Source organism: Morone saxatilis, unplaced genomic scaffold, assembly GCF_004916995.1.
Source record: "Morone saxatilis isolate NCDOM2014 unplaced genomic scaffold, NCSU_SB_2.0 Contig15, whole genome shotgun sequence".
Classification (NCBI taxonomy): Eukaryota; Metazoa; Chordata; class Actinopteri; family Moronidae; genus Morone; species Morone saxatilis.
In genome coordinates, this window is record NW_023339707.1 from 16,773,541 (window position 1) to 16,793,317 (window position 19,777).

The window sequence follows — 19,777 nt, forward strand, 5'->3', positions numbered from 1 at the left end:
GGAATTAAAGGGTCACTCCAGCAATATTGATTCTACATTTCCTATATTGCAGCTTCTTAATGTCTCTGAATTGGCCCTCCCTGACTGTAAATGTCCATTTGTTCCCAATTTTGACACATTCAACTAATCAAAAGTACCTCTGTGCAAGTTAGGGGCATTTTTAGTGGGAAGTAAGTACTCGTAAGTACTCCTTTATACTTTATACTACAGTTAATTTCAGAGGCATATATTGTACTATATATTCCATTACATTTGTCTGGCAGCTACCATTCCTTTGCAGATTTTGATTTTACATACCAAACATGATCAACTTCTTAAATATAATGCATCAGTATGGACTGAATTAACAAACAGCACATAAAGTAGTTAAAATGAGCTCCACTTTGACTGGATTTAAATTGTTATTTGATTTGAGTACTTCTTCCACCACTGATCACAAGGCAGTTTGTCACACTGTTAAAGATTTGTAGTCCTAATCCAAAATAACTCTGATGAAATCACTATGACATTATACAGCTGTTTTCACAGGCTAAGCAGCAGAGGTAGCAAAAGTACACCCATTCTTTACTCAAGTAGTACTGATTCAACTTATTTACTCAAGTAAAAGTGAAAAGTACAGGCTCTTTAAGAGGTTTCTCTTCAGGACATTTGTACTGGCTGTTTCTGTCAAAGCTAACTGAAAAAGTCTTGGTGTTGGGAAGTGGTGCAATGATGGGGTTCCTGTCAAATACATTAAGGCTAAAGTAACAAGCCTGTCTTTAAATGTAAGTAGTAGAAAGTACAGATGTTACTAAAAATGTAGAGGGTCAAAGTAACAGAAAGAAAAATTGATACTCCAGTAAAGTACAGATACCTAAAAACAACTCAAATAAAGTACAAAGTGCCTCTTCTGAGCAGCGCCAACCATAACCAGCCAACTGGTCTTAATGTGTAAAACTGGTTGAGAGCTCTTTTAAACAGCACACTGTATAAGGTAAGACTTTAATACCACGAAGAAGGCCGCACTGTCTTCTCCCAGGTTTTGGCAAGGAGTCAGTCTGTTATTACATGTCAGCATGGTTAGACAAATCCACAGCTGATACTTTGATGTAATATCAATAGATTAAATAAAATGTTATCCAAAGTTATTGCCCTGAAATGGCAGCTCAGACTATATATTGTTTTGTGATGTTCAGAGCCGGCTCCCTGCAGAGAAAGTTTCCATTGCATTCTGGCAGGCAAGCTGTGCCCCACAGCCCTGAGCCCTCTGCCATCTGTTCCTGCAAAACTGACATTGCCAGAGATGCAAAAACATAACATTTATTTAGCCAGTCAGCTTGTGGCTGTTTGGAACTGAAGGATGTGAATTACCAGCGATGGTTGGAGAGAAAAAAAACGTCATAGGGTTAGATCTGAATCTCTCCTCTTTTTTTAAAAAAAAAACCTGGACCTGTTTGTGGAGTGGCTTGGAAAGACTCACCTGAGAGGACTGGAAGTCCTCCAGAGAGGGAGGAGAACATGAAAACAGCAGGACAGGCAGCTACAGCAACGTCTACGAGATGTGTGTGAGAGTGTCAGGGAGAGGACAGAATCCATTTATTCCTTGTCACTGGTCAGAAAATGAACATGTCAGCAAGGTTAGTGTTTGGGAAGGGGCGCCTCACTCCCAAGCAGCTCTCCTTCGCTTTCCCTCAAACAGATTCTCTGAGGAAAGGCGGTCGGTCTGCAGGAGGAAAGAGGAGGATGTTCTCTTTTTCTCTCAGATGTCGACTGGGCATCATCAGAGGGAGAACCAAAGGTAAAGCCGACAAGTCATTCTTTGAAATGGAAATGTATTCAGTTGATGTCTTTAATAATGTAGAGCACATCTGAGACTTTGGAGAAGTTATTTGACAATTTATGCACTGTTAGAAAGGAAGAATGTAGTTGAAGACACAAAACTACTTGACTTTAACCAGTTTTATTTGTAATTAATTCCCCTTATGATCATTAAATTACATACATTACCTGAATTAATTAAAAAAGTTAAATTGTTTGTATGCGTGCTGCAGGCCTTTTAATATGAGCATTTTTTGACTCAAACCTTAAAGCCGAACATTACATCATGAGTGTGTGTGACACATCCTTATCCTTTTGGCTCTTTTTTTGATCTGTGCTGGCTGACGAATGAATTAGTCATTTTGCTTTTCACTTGCAACTAGATCAGATCACCATAAGATGGCAGTGTGGTCAGTTTGATTGAGGAGCAGGAGAAGATTCGGGCCCTCCTTTTTAGAATACCCACTTTGTCTATGTATAATGAAAATGTGGGCTATTTTCAGAAGGGCTATTTTTACGATAATGTCGATAAAAGGTTGTAAAAATGTACAAACCGGCACTAAATAGTGAATACAGTCATAGGTCATTCTCTTCTTGAGAGCACCTTTTCAGTCTTCTTCCTTAGTTTGTTTCTTTTCTGGTTGACCATCCTTAACCTCTGTTTCTATGCCAAGGTCACTGCAAAAAATCGGCTTTCTTAAGTTTATCATTACATTATCACTGACTCTACATCAATAATGTTGATTTCTGTTCTAACGGAAGAGCAAAAGAAGTCAATTTTTATTATAACCCAACGTTTGCCGGCCTGTTCCCAGAGGCTTTTATCAGTCCAACACACTGCTCCGTCTTCCTTTTTTCTTTATTCTGTTGGAAATTAATTAGTCTCGCTCTGAAAGACTACACTCGCTCACATTGTAAATCGGGTATTAAGGACAAAAGTCTCAGAGGAAATTATCTACACCGAAGAGTATTGTGTCCACTGGAACAGCTGACTAATTAGGCTCCACGCAACAGCGGGGAGAAACACGGAAAAATGTTTGCAATCACTTGACACATCTGTAAAATAAGCAGTTGTAGAACAGAGGGGTTAATTTCACGTTGTGTGTTTTGTAATGCTGTGTGGGGTTTGCTGGTGCTGTGCATTGGGATTTTTTAAAATTTCCTATTTGCTGTCTCCAAAGTCTCAGTGATGACAACAATTTGTGCAGTGACCAAAACAAATGAGGCAGAAGAGGCTCAGGGGGGGCTGCCAGTGAGGCAGCAGGAGGGTGGTTGTTGTTGTTGGCGTTGGTGGCTGCAGTGGGGATCAGGAAGTGGCAGGCGTCGGGGCTTATGTGCATGACAAATGGTCAGACAGGTGTGGCGGCGGGGTCAGACAGCAGACCCGTTAGCCCTTCTGCATTTGTGTGGAAGGACCTTCAGCGGGCCCGGGGATTAGCAGAGGGTCATTTCACCCTCCTGAGGGGGAAACATGAAATGCCCGGTTTTGGAGGAAGTGTGTTTAATTTCCACACAGTCACTCAGATTCCCTAATATTATTTTTTGCTTCTTTTTGGACGCTATTTATTTTCACATGATGACAGTGTGATGAGAAGTAGAATCTGTTATCACAGCCTTGTGCACGACAACTGCACTTTTATGAATAACAGTGTGACATGTTCTCAAACAGGCAGCTGTTCTGCGCAGGAATTTTGCATATTCATTTTCGATTATGAGCTTGCGTGTGTGTGTCTGTGTGCGTGAGGGAGAGATACTAGCAGATACAAGCTCTTTGAAATGGGTGCAGTCTCTATGTGTTAAAAAAAAACGTGACACTGTGCAGGGCTCAGTCTGACAATGAATGTGCAGGTGGTGTTAATTGTGTCGACAGTTGAATGTGTGCAGTTTTGTCGTGTCTTAATCTCAGGGTGTGTGTGTATTTGTGTGTGTGGGTGGGATTGAGGATGTGCATACGAGGGGTGTTTGACTTGGTGGGAAATGGATAAAGAGTGAGTGTGCGTGTGTGTGTGTGTGTGTGTGTGTGTGTGTGTGTGTGTGCTGGGGGAGGGACTGACTATCGTGTGTGCCTGCCTCACTGAACCCCTCTGGCAGAGGGAGAGAGAGGGAGCACACACATTCACTCTAGCTCTGTATGAGAGAGAGACGGGTTGTGTGTGTGCTCATGTGAGTGTATATGTAACAGAGGATGATAAACCCTCTGGAAAAGGACGAATGATTTGTAAGAATAGCTCAAAAATGGAACCACGGCACGATGGCAAGAAAAGGACGTGAACCATTGCTCTCCCTGCTTTGGATTTTTATAGAAAAAGAAAGCTTGGTAGATTTATATTTTTGAGGATTGAAGTTTAAACAGAGGAGAGAACTAGAGACCTTCTGAGGATCAGAATTTGCCCTCTGGAGCTCAATTCCTTGCTGGGTTTTACAAGCCGGGACAAGGGTTAAGGCAATGCTGGACTTGGGGCAAAGGAATGAAAAAACGAAGATGGTGTTTGTGTTTTATCTGAGCGGCTGAAACTCGGCCTCTACTTTTTTTTTAACTCAGCTGGAACCTTAGCTCTCTGCTCACTACTACAGATCAGCAAGGTTAATTCCCAAGGGTGGCTGCGCTGACTAAACTCCAGCCATGCTGTGTGGTCTGAGGAGAGACACTAAGAACAGCATTGGTAAGAGCACCACACTTTGATCGCTGCAGAGTGAAGAGAGTCAGCTTGTGTGCTGTAAATGGGGATTTGTGGCAGGAAGAAGGGGTTCAGTGATGACCTGGATTGTTTACTAACCTGTAAACAGTTATTACTTATTTGTGATCTGTAATCCAGTCAGCCTGAATGCAAAGGAATTTAAATGTAGAGTCATTACAATGCTTGTATTATGGCTGTGATGGGTTAAAATAGATTTAAATGTGAGTGGACTTGACCACCAGCTCTGCATACCATCCTGCCATGTGTAATTGGGGCAGATATAGCGACGTAAACTGGGTCTGGCAGGGCCCAGTTTATAAATAAAGTTTTACATCTGAAAATAGAATTATGATTTCATTGTCATTGTCAGTGACGCCCCCATATTTAACCTACATCCTGATTGGTTATGAGAGGGATGGCAAACAGTGCCCTGGATTAAACCAGGAGTTAATTAACTCACCACATATTTATGCAGAAGTGTAGAATTTTATTTCAGTCAGTGCGACACTCTGAGGGTCCTTTACATGCAGCTCTTGTGGCAAACCTCATCCTTGAGCCAATAAGTAACCTCTTTGTCAAGGTTTTTTTATTTATTTTTTAATCAATAGTTGTTTTATTGTTGAGGCTGTTTATTAATCAGCTCCGTCCTGATCTTAATTCTAGCCGTAAGATTAAATGATATATGTTATTTTAAGGTAGAGGAGGATTGTTGGGGGATGGCTTGATGGTACAGTAGCGTTCAGTCACGTGTAGAGCATTGGGTCTGCGTAACCCAGAGCTAATGGTGCCTTTTGACTGCAATGACAGCTGCTGGACTGTCAGGGGCCCTCAGGAGTCCGCGTGGTTTGTTATGGGGCTTTTGCCCAGCATAATGTGTTTGTGATGTGTCACTCACTTTGTGTATGTGTGTTTGTGCCTCACAGCTACTGGATAGGATATGTGTGCAAGGATGTGTGTAAATTAGTGGGAAATACCATGTTATGCATATGTATGTTCTATACATTGCCATAATATGCAAAGTCCAGTAAGATATTTCCGCAGTTAAGGTCTGACTCATGCAGCTGTGTGCACAAGAAGGCTGAATGTTCTTCCTTACTGCAGGGCATGCCCAAAGGTTTAGGGTCAGAGAGGATTTGACAAATGATCCATGCCTCTGTCTAAAGGCCTCATCTTCAGTTGGGCAGATGTGGACACTTGATGTGGACGGAGGGAAGGCAGTGAGTTTAATGCCCTTCAAGCACCTCTCCTGCTTCCTCCAGTTCAGTCTTTACAAATCAGCACAGATAGAAATTGATATACTGTCAGGCCTGCAGAGATGGAGACAACTGACAACCCTCAAATTTCCAAATATTATATTATACATATGTATATTGCAACATGAGTGAAGTTTAGACAAATAGATTTTGTCACTCCTATTATAATCATAGCCTGAGTCTTGAGGGAGGTAAACAGGAAGAGTGATGTCACAATGGATGTAGCAAGTCATGCTGTGTGATTTCCATTCTTTTAGCCTATATTTCTACTCACATTTTGGAAAATTGTTATCATGAAAAGTTTGAAAAAAAAAATTGGATCTGAGCAATTAATCTGAATTAAGCGCTAATGCATGCAATGTGAACACAGTTTTGCAATCCTTTGTGAATGGCTTTATGGACGTTTATCCTATTGTTTTATGACATCCTCAGAAAGTATATGTTACACTGAATCCAAAATTATGTGTATTATGTCTGTATTTTCTGATTTGACTGAGTTAGGACTCCAAGAAGGAGTGCTATTTTTGATAAAAATTCAAATCAGGCGCTTAAGATTTGAAAGTACCTTAATTGCCTCCATGAGCTGTGTGGTGGTTGTTTTTACAAGCCCAGCATGCACCTGTCCCTTTCACCTCATGCAGTCTTTGTCTCTCTCGCCTAACAATTTGAAAACCTCTAGTTTCTAAATTAAACAGGTTTTTAACCAGTCTCTGTATCAAAGCAGTCACTGGAGACTTTAACTTGTGATGACTTAAGTTTTCATGCCAGTAGTGTAAATCACTAACATGGCCCCTCTGCTCTTAAAAAGGAGGACTTGCACAGCTTCTCTTTAAGTTTGCAATATGATGTTCAATAACTGTGCCGTACAGCTGAAAAGGTAATCCGCAGTGGACAGGATTAAAGAAGTGCCTAGTCAAGTTTCTTCATCACTGGGACTGCTGACATGCTTGTGTGACTGCATTATTCAGGTTCAGATGGCCGAGCAGTGGCTCTGCTAATCTGAGGCCTGCCCTGTGCTGTGTCAGAAATGGTTCCGACTGTGGGTGAACAGAAAGGAAGACAAAAAAATTAGTATCCTTGTAGAGTAGATTGAACATTTCCCGGCTTTCTGTAGCAGCTGCTGTAAATGACATGAAAATTTCTCTCCATGCCCCAACAGTCCATTAACCGCATGCTGTTCCTTTAGGAAAATTCCCATGCTTTAGTGGTCGCATACATCAAGCTTGCCGCAAATGCATTCTTGTGTTAAATGAATGGTTTTCAAGGGTCTCTGCTGCAGACAGAGAGTAGCTATTTTAAACCCATGACCATTTTTATAGGATTGTCGTGGAAACAAAGTGGAGTGACCTTCCAGGGTCCTGAGTTCACTCTGTTTCAGTTGACCAATGCCTGATGGATGGATTTGGCTGTTGGCTAAGTGCTGTTTCCCTCCCAGAGCCCTGTAGTTAACAAGGGTGCAGTTCAAAGCATCAAAGTGTGTGCAGCTGTCATGATGTAGAATGGATGGTCGTGTTCATTTAGCCTTCTGCTGCAGAGTTTCCCTCCATGTCACCACAGTGCTTCATAACATCACCTCCATACCCCCCTGCTGTCTCTTCAGATGAAGGACCGTACTCAAAGGGGAGCAAGGAGTCCGCTGCAACTGACCAATCACATTCGTCCCAGAGGCGCAGCTTCTCAGGTACAATACAGTCAAACCTGACTTCATATCATTTTGTCTTTTATCTCATATCTGATTCATGCTGCTGCGCCCAATTCACCTACGTCTGCAGAAAAAAGAAGAGTCATGCCGTGTTGGAGGTTTTTGTGTGCATGTGGAGCCATGTGTCTGCTGTGTTTTACTTGATTTTACTGTTTTGAATGCTTAGATAAGGGTAAAAAAAATGCTTGTGTGGCATACCTGTCATTTGTACTAAACCACACTAGACCTCACATAGAACAATTTAACAGCGCAGCACAATGTGGACCACAAGACAGAATGAGTCCTCTGATGACACTATATAGCCACATATCCATCAGAGTTAAGGTCAAACTCATTTTCATTCACTTAAGAATACAATTGGATTTCCATTTATGACCTGATGAATCTGCGGTAAACTGTCCTTTTGCAATAACGCACTGAATTTCTTTCCATCATCAATATTTAGCGTGGCAATAAAACAGACTCCATCCTCCTCCTCCTCCTAAACCTGTCACAAAGATTCAATCAGATTGAGAGAACTGAAGGAACAAGGAAAAGACAGGACAGTGAGAAAATAAAGTATGTGGTCGTGTGTCAGAGAGCATCTCTGTGAGAGATTCAGGAGAGAAAGACGAAGAAAAGAATCTTTCGTTGCCTATCAGACAGGGTGATTCTGTCAAGCAGACGCTAATGCTGACTGTGGATCTGTTCCTGTGTCTGTATCTGTCAGCAGAGGAGTACCGTGGAGTGACCACGGTGGACCTGATGAAAAGGGAAGGCAGCAGCCTTGGCCTCACCATCTCCGGAGGGTCTGATAAGGACGGCAAGCCCAGAGTGTCAAACCTACGGCCAGGTGGGCTAGCTGCCAGGTGAGATTTCTGCTCTGTGATGCGGTTAAAACCTGGCAACCACACCAAGCTGTCCGGACTTGTTATTCTGCTCCCACAAACGTACACGTGTTGCAAATATACTAACTGCAGGGCTGTAGGCGTTGTGTTAGATCAGCTTGATGCTGTCTCACAGAGTAATACCATAACACTGCTTATTTGTTGGGTCCCAAGTCCCCAAGAAGCCACATAAGACGTGTCCTCAAATTGAGATTTTTCTTTTTTTATTGTCATTTCATGTTCAATTCACTGTATGGTGCCAATCATTCAATATAAACCTTTTGTGAGCTGAGATTGCTTCATTAAGATTAAACTAATTGAAACTAATTTTCCCTCAGAAATGTTACACTCATTTTCCCCAACATCAGCCACATGATAGGAAAATGTAGCAGCTGGACTCACGTTTCATGATGATTAAGCAGCGTGTGACTGAAGTGTAACACACGCATGCACACACAGTTGTGAATGACACAGCCCCTCTGAAAATGTCTTGCCCAAATATGCCATCGCTTGTCAAGTCCAAAGAGGTTTAAAGACAGACACTGTGCTAATTCATCCAAGCAGCTTGTCTTTCCACAGCTGAGTTCATTCTTGTGTGGAAGTGCTAGCTAATTTACTGGGTTGAGAGACACTCAGGCAGACAGGAGAGAGACCGGCAGTGACATTGTGTGATGAGACCGGACCGGATGACAGGCCACTCGGCTCTGCTGGTTAAGACGTCTCTCTCTGTCTGCTGTCAGTGGTGACTGGCAGTAGCCCAAAGGTGAGACAGGGCAAGCAGGCTAGAGCATCTATTTAATTAATTTTCTCTTCAATGAGCAGCATGTTGACTCATAATGTCATATGTGAGACACCATGTACAATCATCTCTGTCAGTGTCGGAAGAGGAGACGCTTTCAGCCATTCCACCCCAGCATCCGCTCACTGTTCTACATAGCTGGCTCTGTATGTTAGTCTACATACTGCAAAGAGATTCGTAATCAAATCACCATCGCTGTCTGGACACAAGTTAATACAACCAACCACGATAAATTGTGTAAATATTTAAAACATTAGACAGCGATTGTTTTATTTAACAGTGGGATCATGCAGAAAAAGATCTGCCAGAATATGTTTATCAGATTAGAAAGTTGCATCTCATTTTGATAAAGACTAGATCAAATTGTTTTAGGCCAAAATGTGCTGTGGGTCCCCTTTTGTTGCAACTGGAACACAGTCTTCCTCAAATGTGGGTGTTAAAAAAAAAGTTAATTAAAAAAACATTAGTCATGCATAATTCCTAAGATAATTAATACATAAAAATCTGTAAATGTAAGTGCAATAAACCACATTTTATATTCTATATTCTTATTTTCAATCTTTAACTGCTGTAAAAGCTCACAGAGGAAGAAGAAGAAGAAGAAAGCAACAAACGCAATCCAGTTCATGGTGATGGAAGTTCACTGTGAGCGGCAATTGGATCAAAAGCAAAGAAACAGACTGTGCCCAGAAAAGAGTTTGATCACTGCAGTGGCCTGCCACCAAGAATGACAAAGAAGCACAGTGAAGCACAAGCCTGTGTTTCTCACAAAGTTCTGAATGCAACTTATCATCAAAAAGACGCAGTTCAATGTGACACCAATGTCGTATAGTGTTATTGCAACCATGAATTTAGTGATGGATTCTAAATATTTGAAGTTAAGCGTTTTAGTGTTTTTTAGTTACATGGTTGCTGTTTAATAAATCAAACACTGATGGTGCAGAGCTGTATTGCACTCTTTATACTGTAAAAGCTTTTTTAATTCTATCAAAAATGTTTTCCACTGCTCAGCAAGCCCAAAGGGTACTCGGCTGAGAAAATATTTCAAAGGGGTTACATGTTGAAATACGTTTGATAACCGCTGCTGTAACAAACAGGTATTACAGTGAGTTGAGAGATGAGAGTAAAAGTTGTGAGCCGTAAAACCCAAAACAGTGAGCTGAAAGTGGGTAAAAAGCTCTGTAAAGCTGAGGAAGACTGCAGAGTTGTTGATGAAGCTCTGTGTGTCCATCACTACAAGCCACAACACATTACAGATGTTTGCAGCCTAAAAATAAGCCCCTCAGCAAGATGATCTTATCTTGGGTGATAATGCGGAATTGAGTTGATATCTGATATTGTGGTGCAAAGCACAAAACTGTCCCTGGCGGTGTGCGGCCCCAGGGCAGTATGCTCAGTTAGTAATCCAGTCTTGATCTTTAATGGTCTGCCCTTAACTTTCCACAGGAGTGACCAGCTGAATGTTGGAGACTACATCAAGTCAGTGAACGGCATCAACCTGTCAAAGCTCCGCCATGATGAGATTATCAGCCTGCTGAAGAACATCGGGGAGCGAGTGGTGCTGGAGGTGGAGTACGAGCTGCCGCCATTCGGTAGGTGAAGTTCTGTAAGATGAATATTCTGCCCTTTAGTCCAACAAATGCTCAGACATTTAGAGAAAGGGCTGTCATTACAAACAAGGCTTTGTATTTTCAAATGCACACAGGTGAGAAATTACTGGGTTAATAAATAAGTTTATTAGTTAAGGCTGCAGGCCATAAAAAGCCCATAACATCCAGAGGACTCAACACATGCTGCTAGAGTGGCATACCATATCAGCCCCTTTTTGATCTCGGTGCTGGTGGATATCCCTTTGGAGATAAAGATACCAGACTCTTGGGTATCACTTTGATTCACCATCTCTCTTGATCTCAGCACATTGATTATTTAAAAAAAAAAGAGTTGGGATTGGGACGTTTTTTGAAAGATAAAGTTCTATAGAAAACTTATTCATAGTTTTTAACCAATCTACATCAAACACGATTTAAATAATTTATTTTTCTAATGTATATTAGTTCATCCAGAATCTAGGCTCCAGACAATAAAACAAAACAAAAAAACTGGCGTCAGACTCAATGTGAAATTTAAGGATGTCATGTCACTTCTATCTACACTGTGGCCTTTTATGTCTTCTTCAGGTGCTTTAATTTCGTCCCACACCAAAACACATGCATTTTAATTGTAAAATATAATCTCCCAGTAAGCACTGATCTTAATAGGTTAAAACTGAGCTAAATTTGGTTTAAAAGTTACTGTTTTTTAGTAGCATTTGAATATTTGAGTGAATTATAGTCATTAAAAGTGTGTTGAAACAACAGTTATATCCCTGATGGCTAAAATTGTCATCAAAATTTACCCCCAATTTAACCTCAACATCTAGACATCTTTCGACCTGCAAATCAATACTTATTGGGTTTCCTTTATCAAGGCACCGGCCTTAGAAACAGAGTAAGTCCCCAGGCGCTGCACTGCAGCTGCTGACTGCTCTTAAATCATTAGTATGGGTCAAATACAGAGAATTCATTTCCCCACTGAGATTAATTAAACACATTTCCTCAATGCTTTGTTCATTCCCATGATTCAGCACACTCAGATGGCACAATGATCAAACTTTTGAAAAAGCTCTTTACATTCATTTTATGTGTAGCTTTAGAGGAGTCTGGTAATAATTCTTTGTCCTTTCCTCTCTTGCTGCTCTTAGTCCAGAACCCCTCAGGAGTCATAACCAAAACCATTGAAGTGTGTTTACACAAGGAGGGAAACAGCTTTGGGTTTGTCATGAGAGGTAGGTGGATAGGATATTTTTGTGTAAATCCTTCAGTAAAATAATTAGCTTTAGCTTATTTATTCTCTGTGTTTTGTTTTATAGGAGGCTTCCATGAGGACTGGCGCAGGTCTCGTCCTCTGGTGGTTACATGCGTCAGGCCTGGAGGACCCGCTGACAGGTGAGGACATGGTAGTGTAGCTTTATGTGTCTTAGCTGTGCACGAATGAGCCCATTCAAATTATTGTATGTGTGCATGCATGCATGTTTTTATTGTGTGTGTATTTAGATGTATGGCTCAAAGGATATGTGTTTTAGTAATTGCCTCATCTTTGTCTGCAATTAAAATATTTGTTTATCACCCACGTAGGATTATGATTGATTGTAAACCCACAATATCTTTATGCGCACATTATTTCTTTTGCATCAGTCTGTGCTCAGGCTGCTGCAATAGAATTTGTGGCTGTGACACATATATTGTGTGTTATCTTCAAAGCAGAAAGGGCACTGCTCATCCTGAGGCTAATGCAACATTGCACTTTTCCCCATGAAAACTGAGAGCACCATAACACTGGAGCAAACGTAATTCGCCATCAAAGACTTTACGGCCGTTTATCTCATTTATCCTCCATCTCACCTGGGAGGGGACACTCATGTGGAACTGTTTAATGATTTACTGTGACTGGTGCTTAAACGCTTGTATGAGCATCTTGCGCTGATCGCTTGTGTTTTATTTTTTCGCTCTCTTTCTCCTAATGTGTTTCTCCAGAGAGAGCACTTTGAAGGCCGGAGACAGAGTATTGAGCATAGACGGGATGCCTTTAAACAGAGAGAAGCATGCTGACGCTTTGACCATGCTGATGCAGAGTGGCCAGGAAGCACTGTTCCTGATTGAGTATGACGTCTCTGTCATGGGTGAGCAAACACACACACACACACACACACACACAGACTATGTGGAGGCATGGTAGGGCAGTGTTGCTCTGAGGGTAAATAATGTGGCCGTTTGGCTGCATGGATGTGAGTGAGTGTCGGTGCTGGAGACGCCACCAGGAGAGTCACACTGGCCCATGAGCACACTTCAACAGGGGAAGGGTAGATGGGTAATATTCAGTGTTTTATTGTAATGTGTTGAGCTCTCTACACTTGGCAGGTTTAATCCCAATATATATATATTTTTTAAAGAAATTTCTGTACCAGAGTCATTACGGTACTCTGTTGTCTATTTTTCAGGCAGTTTGTTAACAACATTTTTTAACATCATAAAACAAGGTTGGATGTGAGCAGTAGTCAGAGATCTTATGGTATGTCCCTAAGCTCTGGTGATGCCACATACTGTATTTCGGGGGACAAGATGACAGACCTTCAAAGGAGTATATTAAAGGGGCACACCACATCTATAAAATGAGGGATTCACAAGAGACAGATTACAAAAAGAATGATCAAAATCAAAGCAGCAGAGGCCAAGATATCCAGATTTTAGTATAGGTCCACAAAAAAACTACATTTCCCATGATGCAACTAGCTAGCATCTTTTTATTAGAACTTCCCAGTCTTTCAAAGTCCACATTCCAGTTTGTAATATAGGCTTTCTGGTAAATAAATGTGTAGTCGTGCCCAGGCCAAGATAACCCCGATGACATCACTATGACCTCATCTGGTATATGGAGTATAAAATTAAAAAGTACTCTCTTGGTTTCTCTGAAGGACATTTCTACCAACTGTTTCTGTGCAAAGCTAATTTAAACTTCAAAAAGCCCCTTTAAATGAATTGTTGACAAGTACAAGTGAGTTTCACTGTGAGTGTACAAAGTGAATCGAATCTATTTTGAGCTCCTCACCACTGGGTCGAAAATTAGTAAAATACGCCTCTGAAGACAGGAACTCACTACAGTGTATAACCTCCATTTGGTCATGGTGACTAATTCTCCATAAGATCACAAACTCTGCACTGCTCTGAGCAAAATAGGGCAGGTCACTAAGGACAGTTGACACACATTATCTTTCTGTCTCCAGACCAGAACCAGTCAGAGGGGTTCACAAGTGAAATCCAAAAATGTAACATAATTTTTCAGTTTAAGCTGGTTACAGCAAAAGACTGTGAAGTTCTCAGTCAAAAGTAGCAAGGTGAAATGTTGAGTTGGCACTTTAAGGAGGAGACTTTTGTTTTTGCAAGATTCATAGAAAATGCATGGCAGTTAAGAGAGAGAGAAATGTATCCAACATAATAAGACATTTATGTTATGTAAATTGAATGAGGCTGTTTATCATAGTGAAGGCTCTGTGAATATAGCTCCTGTTGAGGCCTTCACCATGCCCTTATCCTGTGAGATGTATTTTAAGTTTAGCTCTTAAATAATAATCCAAACTTTAAGATTAACAATTTAATTTAGTTTTCACAGAACTTATTGACAGAAATGAATGAAATGCTAAGATATAGACCAAGCTGTGTATATTTTTTGCACCTCTTAAAATGAAGAAGGCCTCGCGACTGCCTGTGAAGCTTTGGTGACCCCTAGTGGGAGGTCAGGAACCTGTGGTCTAAATGATAGCTGAGGAGTTGCACCTGTAATCTACATTTTTACAGCAGTCAATAAATTGCACTAAAACCTGACGATAAGCATGTTTCTAATTGAATCTGAAGACTCACCTGTTGTCAGTTCTTGGGGAATTATGACAATACCAGATTAATGAAAATATAAACATTTATGTGTAAAAGGTTACAGTGTGTGGGTGCAGTATTTTACATGTAGGCGTTTACACAGTGAGCATCCAATTACAGAACCATCCAGTAATCTTGATGATCTCTATCATGTCTGTGTGTCTTATCTGTTTCAGAGGCAGTGCAGCAAGCCTCAGGCCCTCTGCTGGTGGAGATAGTGAAAAGTCACTCTGCCAGCCTGGGGATCAGCCTCACCACCACAATATACAGGAACAAACAAGTTATTATTATTGACAAGATAAAGCCAGCCAGCGTGGTGGAAAGGTGAAACTAGAATCTTAAATTATTCTGCTCCACAGACACTTTCCTGTTAAACAACGACTTTCCTGATACAACCTGCCGCTTTCTCACTCTCTCAGGTGTGGAGCGCTGCATGTAGGTGACATCCTTCTTTCTATAGATGGGACCAGCACAGAGCATTGTTCTCTGATGGAGGCCACGCAGCTGCTTGCCAGCACTTCTGATGTTGTAAAACTGGAGATTCTCCCAGCCAGCCAGAGCAGGCTTCTTGTCAGACCGCAAGACACAGGTATGTCCCAGAGGTGATGCAAAAAAACAGCAAATCTCTGTGTGAGATTGCAACAGAAAAAAACAAATCAGAGACATCTGAGAATCAGCAGTGAAAGAGTAAATCATCTGAGACAAAGCCAGTGACAAGTGTGACTATATATTATTTAGGGCTGCAACTAACAATATTTCACTGTTAATAGTTTTATTGATGTGTAAAATCTCAGAAAATGGTGCAAAAGGTGCCTGTTTTTGTTCAACTGAGCATCAAAAAGATACTTAATTTATAATAGTACATATCAGAGGAAAACAGCAAATCTTCACATTTCAGAAGCTGGTATTTTAAATAATCTATCATAATTGTTAGTAAATAATTTTCTATGGATTAAATCTGCAGATTTAAGAACTAATAAAATAATGTATGATGTTTTTATCATATCATGCAGCTCTAATTGCAGGGTGGCATATTCTCAAGGATGTGCTAAAAGACAAGAGTGCAATTAATAATAATTAGAAAAAAGAAATATGAAGGTTTTATTTAAGTTTTATGTTACTTTATGCTTCTGCTCCACTATAATTCTACATTTTACTCCACTATAATCTAGTTACTCGATGGTCACTTTACAGATTAACATTTGACATAATAGAAACATAAAGCTTATAAAATACAACACATCAAGATTAAAGATGAAACCAGAACTAGTGGTTTACAACCTTTTGGCCTATGACCTCTTACTTAAAGAGGAGTCTGTGAAAGAGGTCAAATTTTAACACAAACGGTATCTAAATTAGATAAATTAGCTCCACCCCAACCAGCAGCAGTAAAAAGCTGCTCACATATCGTTGCATCTGTTCTAACAATCTAAAAATGTTATAAATATAATAATATTTCAGTCACAGGAGACATTTTACTGCAATATTTTTGAGTGTAATTAGTTAAAAAGACTCCTGTACTTTTACTTGTAATATTGTATTTCTGGTACTTGTAATTAAGTAAAGGATCTGAGTACTTCTTCCACCACTTCATGTAGCCTAATATAGGTATTAAAATATATATTAACCTGGTGGCCTTTAAATGTTTTTAAGTATATGTAAAATGTATAAATGTCACAATTTTATATTAAAATATAAAATAAAATGTTGTACATGCTCGAGTGAAAATATGCAAATACATAGGTCAATGCAAAGTATTCACAGAGGACAATGTCGACTAATTGACTAATTATTTCAGTGCTATGTGATTTAAATCTTTTGAAGAAGTTCTGCATGTACATTGTGGAGAATATAAAGTAGACCTGCTGGAGTTCCGGCATGTTGTCCTCACTATATTGTTACTGGTCTGCTCTTAGCCGTTTTACCTACAGCTGTAAAGAGCCTGGCTGCCACCCAGCTGCCTTCTTTCATGTACTGTGAATCAGCCTGTGTGTATATGTGTGTGTGTGTGTGCGCGCGCACACTGCCGACCACAATCCCTCTGCCTTTTGGGTACACACTCGGCCTCTTATGCATACCAACAAGCCACACACACAAACACACTTTTCTCTGTCAGAGATCATGTTCGTGCCATGTCCTGCAGGCTTATTTCTGGGTCAGCAGCTGCAGGGGCTCCTTAACATGTAAGCATGAGAAGAATCACACAACATGACAAAGAGAAATAAGATGTAGTTTAGTCTTCTGTTGGGTCACTGAATTCTTTCTTCTGCTATTTCTTTCTTTATCCCTTGTTAATTTTTTATCTGGTCCACTCTTCAGTGTTTCACTTTTATTTTTGCCAAACTTTCATCCTAATTTACAGGCTTATTTCCTTTAAAGACAACATACAGATGATACTTTCTAAGTAAAATGATTAAACTGCACTGGCTCCTGTTGACCATTAAACAATCTCAATTCAAAGTGCAGCACAGGTGTCACTTCTCTATGATATTACAGGCATGTATCTTCTGAAATTCCTATTCAGTAATTATTCACTGAATAGGCGCCATGACGTTTTGATAAAACTATATTTTCACAGCTTCTTCTCCCCCCCCTCCGGGATAAAGCATGATTATAAGATGCAATTTGTCTAATCTCCTGTGGGGATTTAATAAGACTGATATGGCCACTAAGAGATTAGGAGTTAATGTTTCTTTCCACCCGCGTAGATCAGAAAAAAAAAAACACAATTTCTTGGAGAGCTTCCCCTAGGTGAGCTTAACATAAGCTGCCAGAGCCAAAGCTTTACAGGTTTTGATTGAGTCCGATAGAAACTGGTTCTCCGGAAAGGGCTGGAGGTTTCTCCTGCGAGTGTTCTGATTACATACGGTTGGATTTAACCAGGTTCCTTGAATGTGGCAAACATCCCAGGCACTACCGCAGTCATGCATGTTTCCAGCAAATCCTCCATCCATGTGAGCAAGTTGTCAGAGATTAGACCCCTGCAAATGAAGCAGCGAGGATTACTGTCACATGTAACACTCTGTGACAATTTTAGCTAAAAGAATCTGTAAAGGAAAGTTAATTATTGAGGTTAGTGTCACACGAAGGGTCAGTTGATTCCCTTTAAGTGCTTCACAGATACTGTTTGACTGAATGCGCTGCGTTATGCAGGCTTTGACATGAGGGATAAGACGCCTTTCAGAATTACCAACAATCTGTGCTCTCCATTTGGTTTAAAGCAGGAAAAGTCAACAGAATAGCTTTAAAAAATATATATATTATCACACAGGATTAAATTAAAACACATTTAGACCAAACTGTCTGCCAATCAGAGGCAGAAACAGACACCATGCATCATCAGCAATCAAGCTTTCAGCTGTTCCCAATCAAGGTCAAGCCTCATGCCTCCTAACAGCCAGTATCACTTCCTGCTGAGCGTAACAACATCATGCCCAGTGGTCAACTTTCTCAGACTGTTTTTGCACCTTCGGGCTCTTTTGAACATGAAATTATAAAAATGATCTCCAGTTTGCACTTAGCTTTTTGGAAGCTCGCTAGTAAGAGTAAGATTTTTTTTTTTTTTTTTACCACTTTCCATTCAGCCAACTCAGCTTTGTGTGTCTAAGTGATTCTCAGATGCTCATCAAAATACATTAAACCGCAGGATTTAATCTAGTGTACCATGACGAAAACATCAAATATCAATTACTCTGCTCTGAATTATCCTCCAGGCACTGTGCGGTGTGGTACAAATTTAGACATGGGAATGAAAGCGTGATTTCATGGGTAGAATTTAGAAAAGTGTACAACAGAGGAGTGGATTTGGTTTACTTAATGGATGTGTTTGCCTCCGTACTGCTGCAGTAAAAGTGCAGAAGAGCAACCATCATCCATGGGACCAAAGCAGCAACTACTGCCATCCCCCACATGCCAACCATGGCAAGACATGGAGCAGCCCAAGCCACCCACACAACCAGCAGGACCACTGCAAATGTAAGTTATCACTTGTGACAGCACTGCTGCTGGCGAGACACCATAGCAGGAGCTTTTTTTTCTTCAGCACGTTTCTTAAATCGTTTCCACAAGGTTTTTTCCAACACTGCATTTCATTCTATAGTTCCCATGAGCGTATTCTGCAGCTGTGGACGTGAATAAAATGTCATGGTCGCTCAAACTGTACAAGGCTTTTGATACGTGTAGTGCTATGTCTCCTTTCAGCTCTGGTGAGTGGTGGCTTCTCCCCTTCCTCCACAGCCACCTCAGGCTTCAGCAGCCAGGGTAGCAACACGTTGCCCTGCCCCATCCCTTCGATCGCTCCTAACAGTCCCCGCAGCTCGACTGGCAAGAGGAGGAACAGGAAGAAGGACCACAAGAGCTCACGTATGACAAACCGCCCTGCTTTTTGTTCCACGTTAAAGCATTGGTTCAACCCATTTACATGAAACATATTTCCTCATTTAAAGCTGGTGTGTAGTGCAGATTGTTTTGTTTTTTTCTCCCTGAGGTGTGAGATTTACAGGTGTGTGTACCTCTCTATAAAATGCAATACAATTTAAACAGCACCACAAACTGCAGCCTCCAGAAAATGATTATGAAGTTGAATCAACACCTCTTTAAAACAGAACATTATAACCTTTGTGAAGGTATTGCAGGACTGTTGTATTAGACTGCATTATTTTTAGCTAACTGCTCCTAATAAACTGGTATCTGAGTGTAGACCTACAAGAGTTCTGCCTCCAGCTTTGCTCTTTAAAACTAACACATTTTTATTACTTTTTGGCAGTTTGATATATACAGTACATTTATCCAGACATACAGGCGTGTAGTTGTATGCTTGTTTATAATATCAGTGGACAAATTAAGGCATTAAAAAGAAAAGAGATAAATGTAGTACTTGTTGAAACAAGATAATCCTCATCACTGAACAGTCTTTATAGATATTTTTCAGTGTGAATTCAGTAGCGTAGTAGTAGGCGCCCCCGCTACCAACGTTCATGTCACCCTCATGATGAATCATAATCACTGAACCCTTTAACTACTCTTAACTTTTCATCTAGCACCATCATCAGGTCAACATTTCAGTGTGTCAGATACTTTGATTTATGGCCAAATACCTGCAAAACTAAGGACATTCCCAACAGCCTCACACTAAATGTAGATGGTGAAGATAGTAAACATATCTGCTTAACATCAGCATGTTGTCATTGTGAGCATGTTAGCATTAGCATTAGCATT

General features: G+C 40.6%; 1 protein-coding gene across 1 annotated transcript in view; it reads left to right on the forward strand.

Annotated features, from left to right (window-relative positions):
* The first annotated feature begins 1,364 nt into the window (after positions 1 to 1,364).
* Positions 1,365 to 19,777, forward strand: part of LOC118323865 (glutamate receptor-interacting protein 2-like) — a 32,639-nt gene continuing 14,226 nt past the window's right edge. The window contains exons 1-11 of the mRNA XM_035655921.1: positions 1,365 to 1,777; positions 7,329 to 7,409; positions 8,140 to 8,278; positions 10,542 to 10,687; positions 11,836 to 11,919; positions 12,004 to 12,079; positions 12,668 to 12,813; positions 14,737 to 14,884; positions 14,980 to 15,149; positions 18,407 to 18,535; positions 18,761 to 18,977. Of these exons, the coding sequence (XP_035511814.1) occupies positions 1,600 to 1,777; positions 7,329 to 7,409; positions 8,140 to 8,278; positions 10,542 to 10,687; positions 11,836 to 11,919; positions 12,004 to 12,079; positions 12,668 to 12,813; positions 14,737 to 14,884; positions 14,980 to 15,149; positions 18,407 to 18,535; positions 18,761 to 18,977 (1,514 nt within the window). The 5' untranslated portion in view covers positions 1,365 to 1,599. The remainder of the gene's footprint in view (positions 1,778 to 7,328; positions 7,410 to 8,139; positions 8,279 to 10,541; positions 10,688 to 11,835; positions 11,920 to 12,003; positions 12,080 to 12,667; positions 12,814 to 14,736; positions 14,885 to 14,979; positions 15,150 to 18,406; positions 18,536 to 18,760; positions 18,978 to 19,777) is intronic.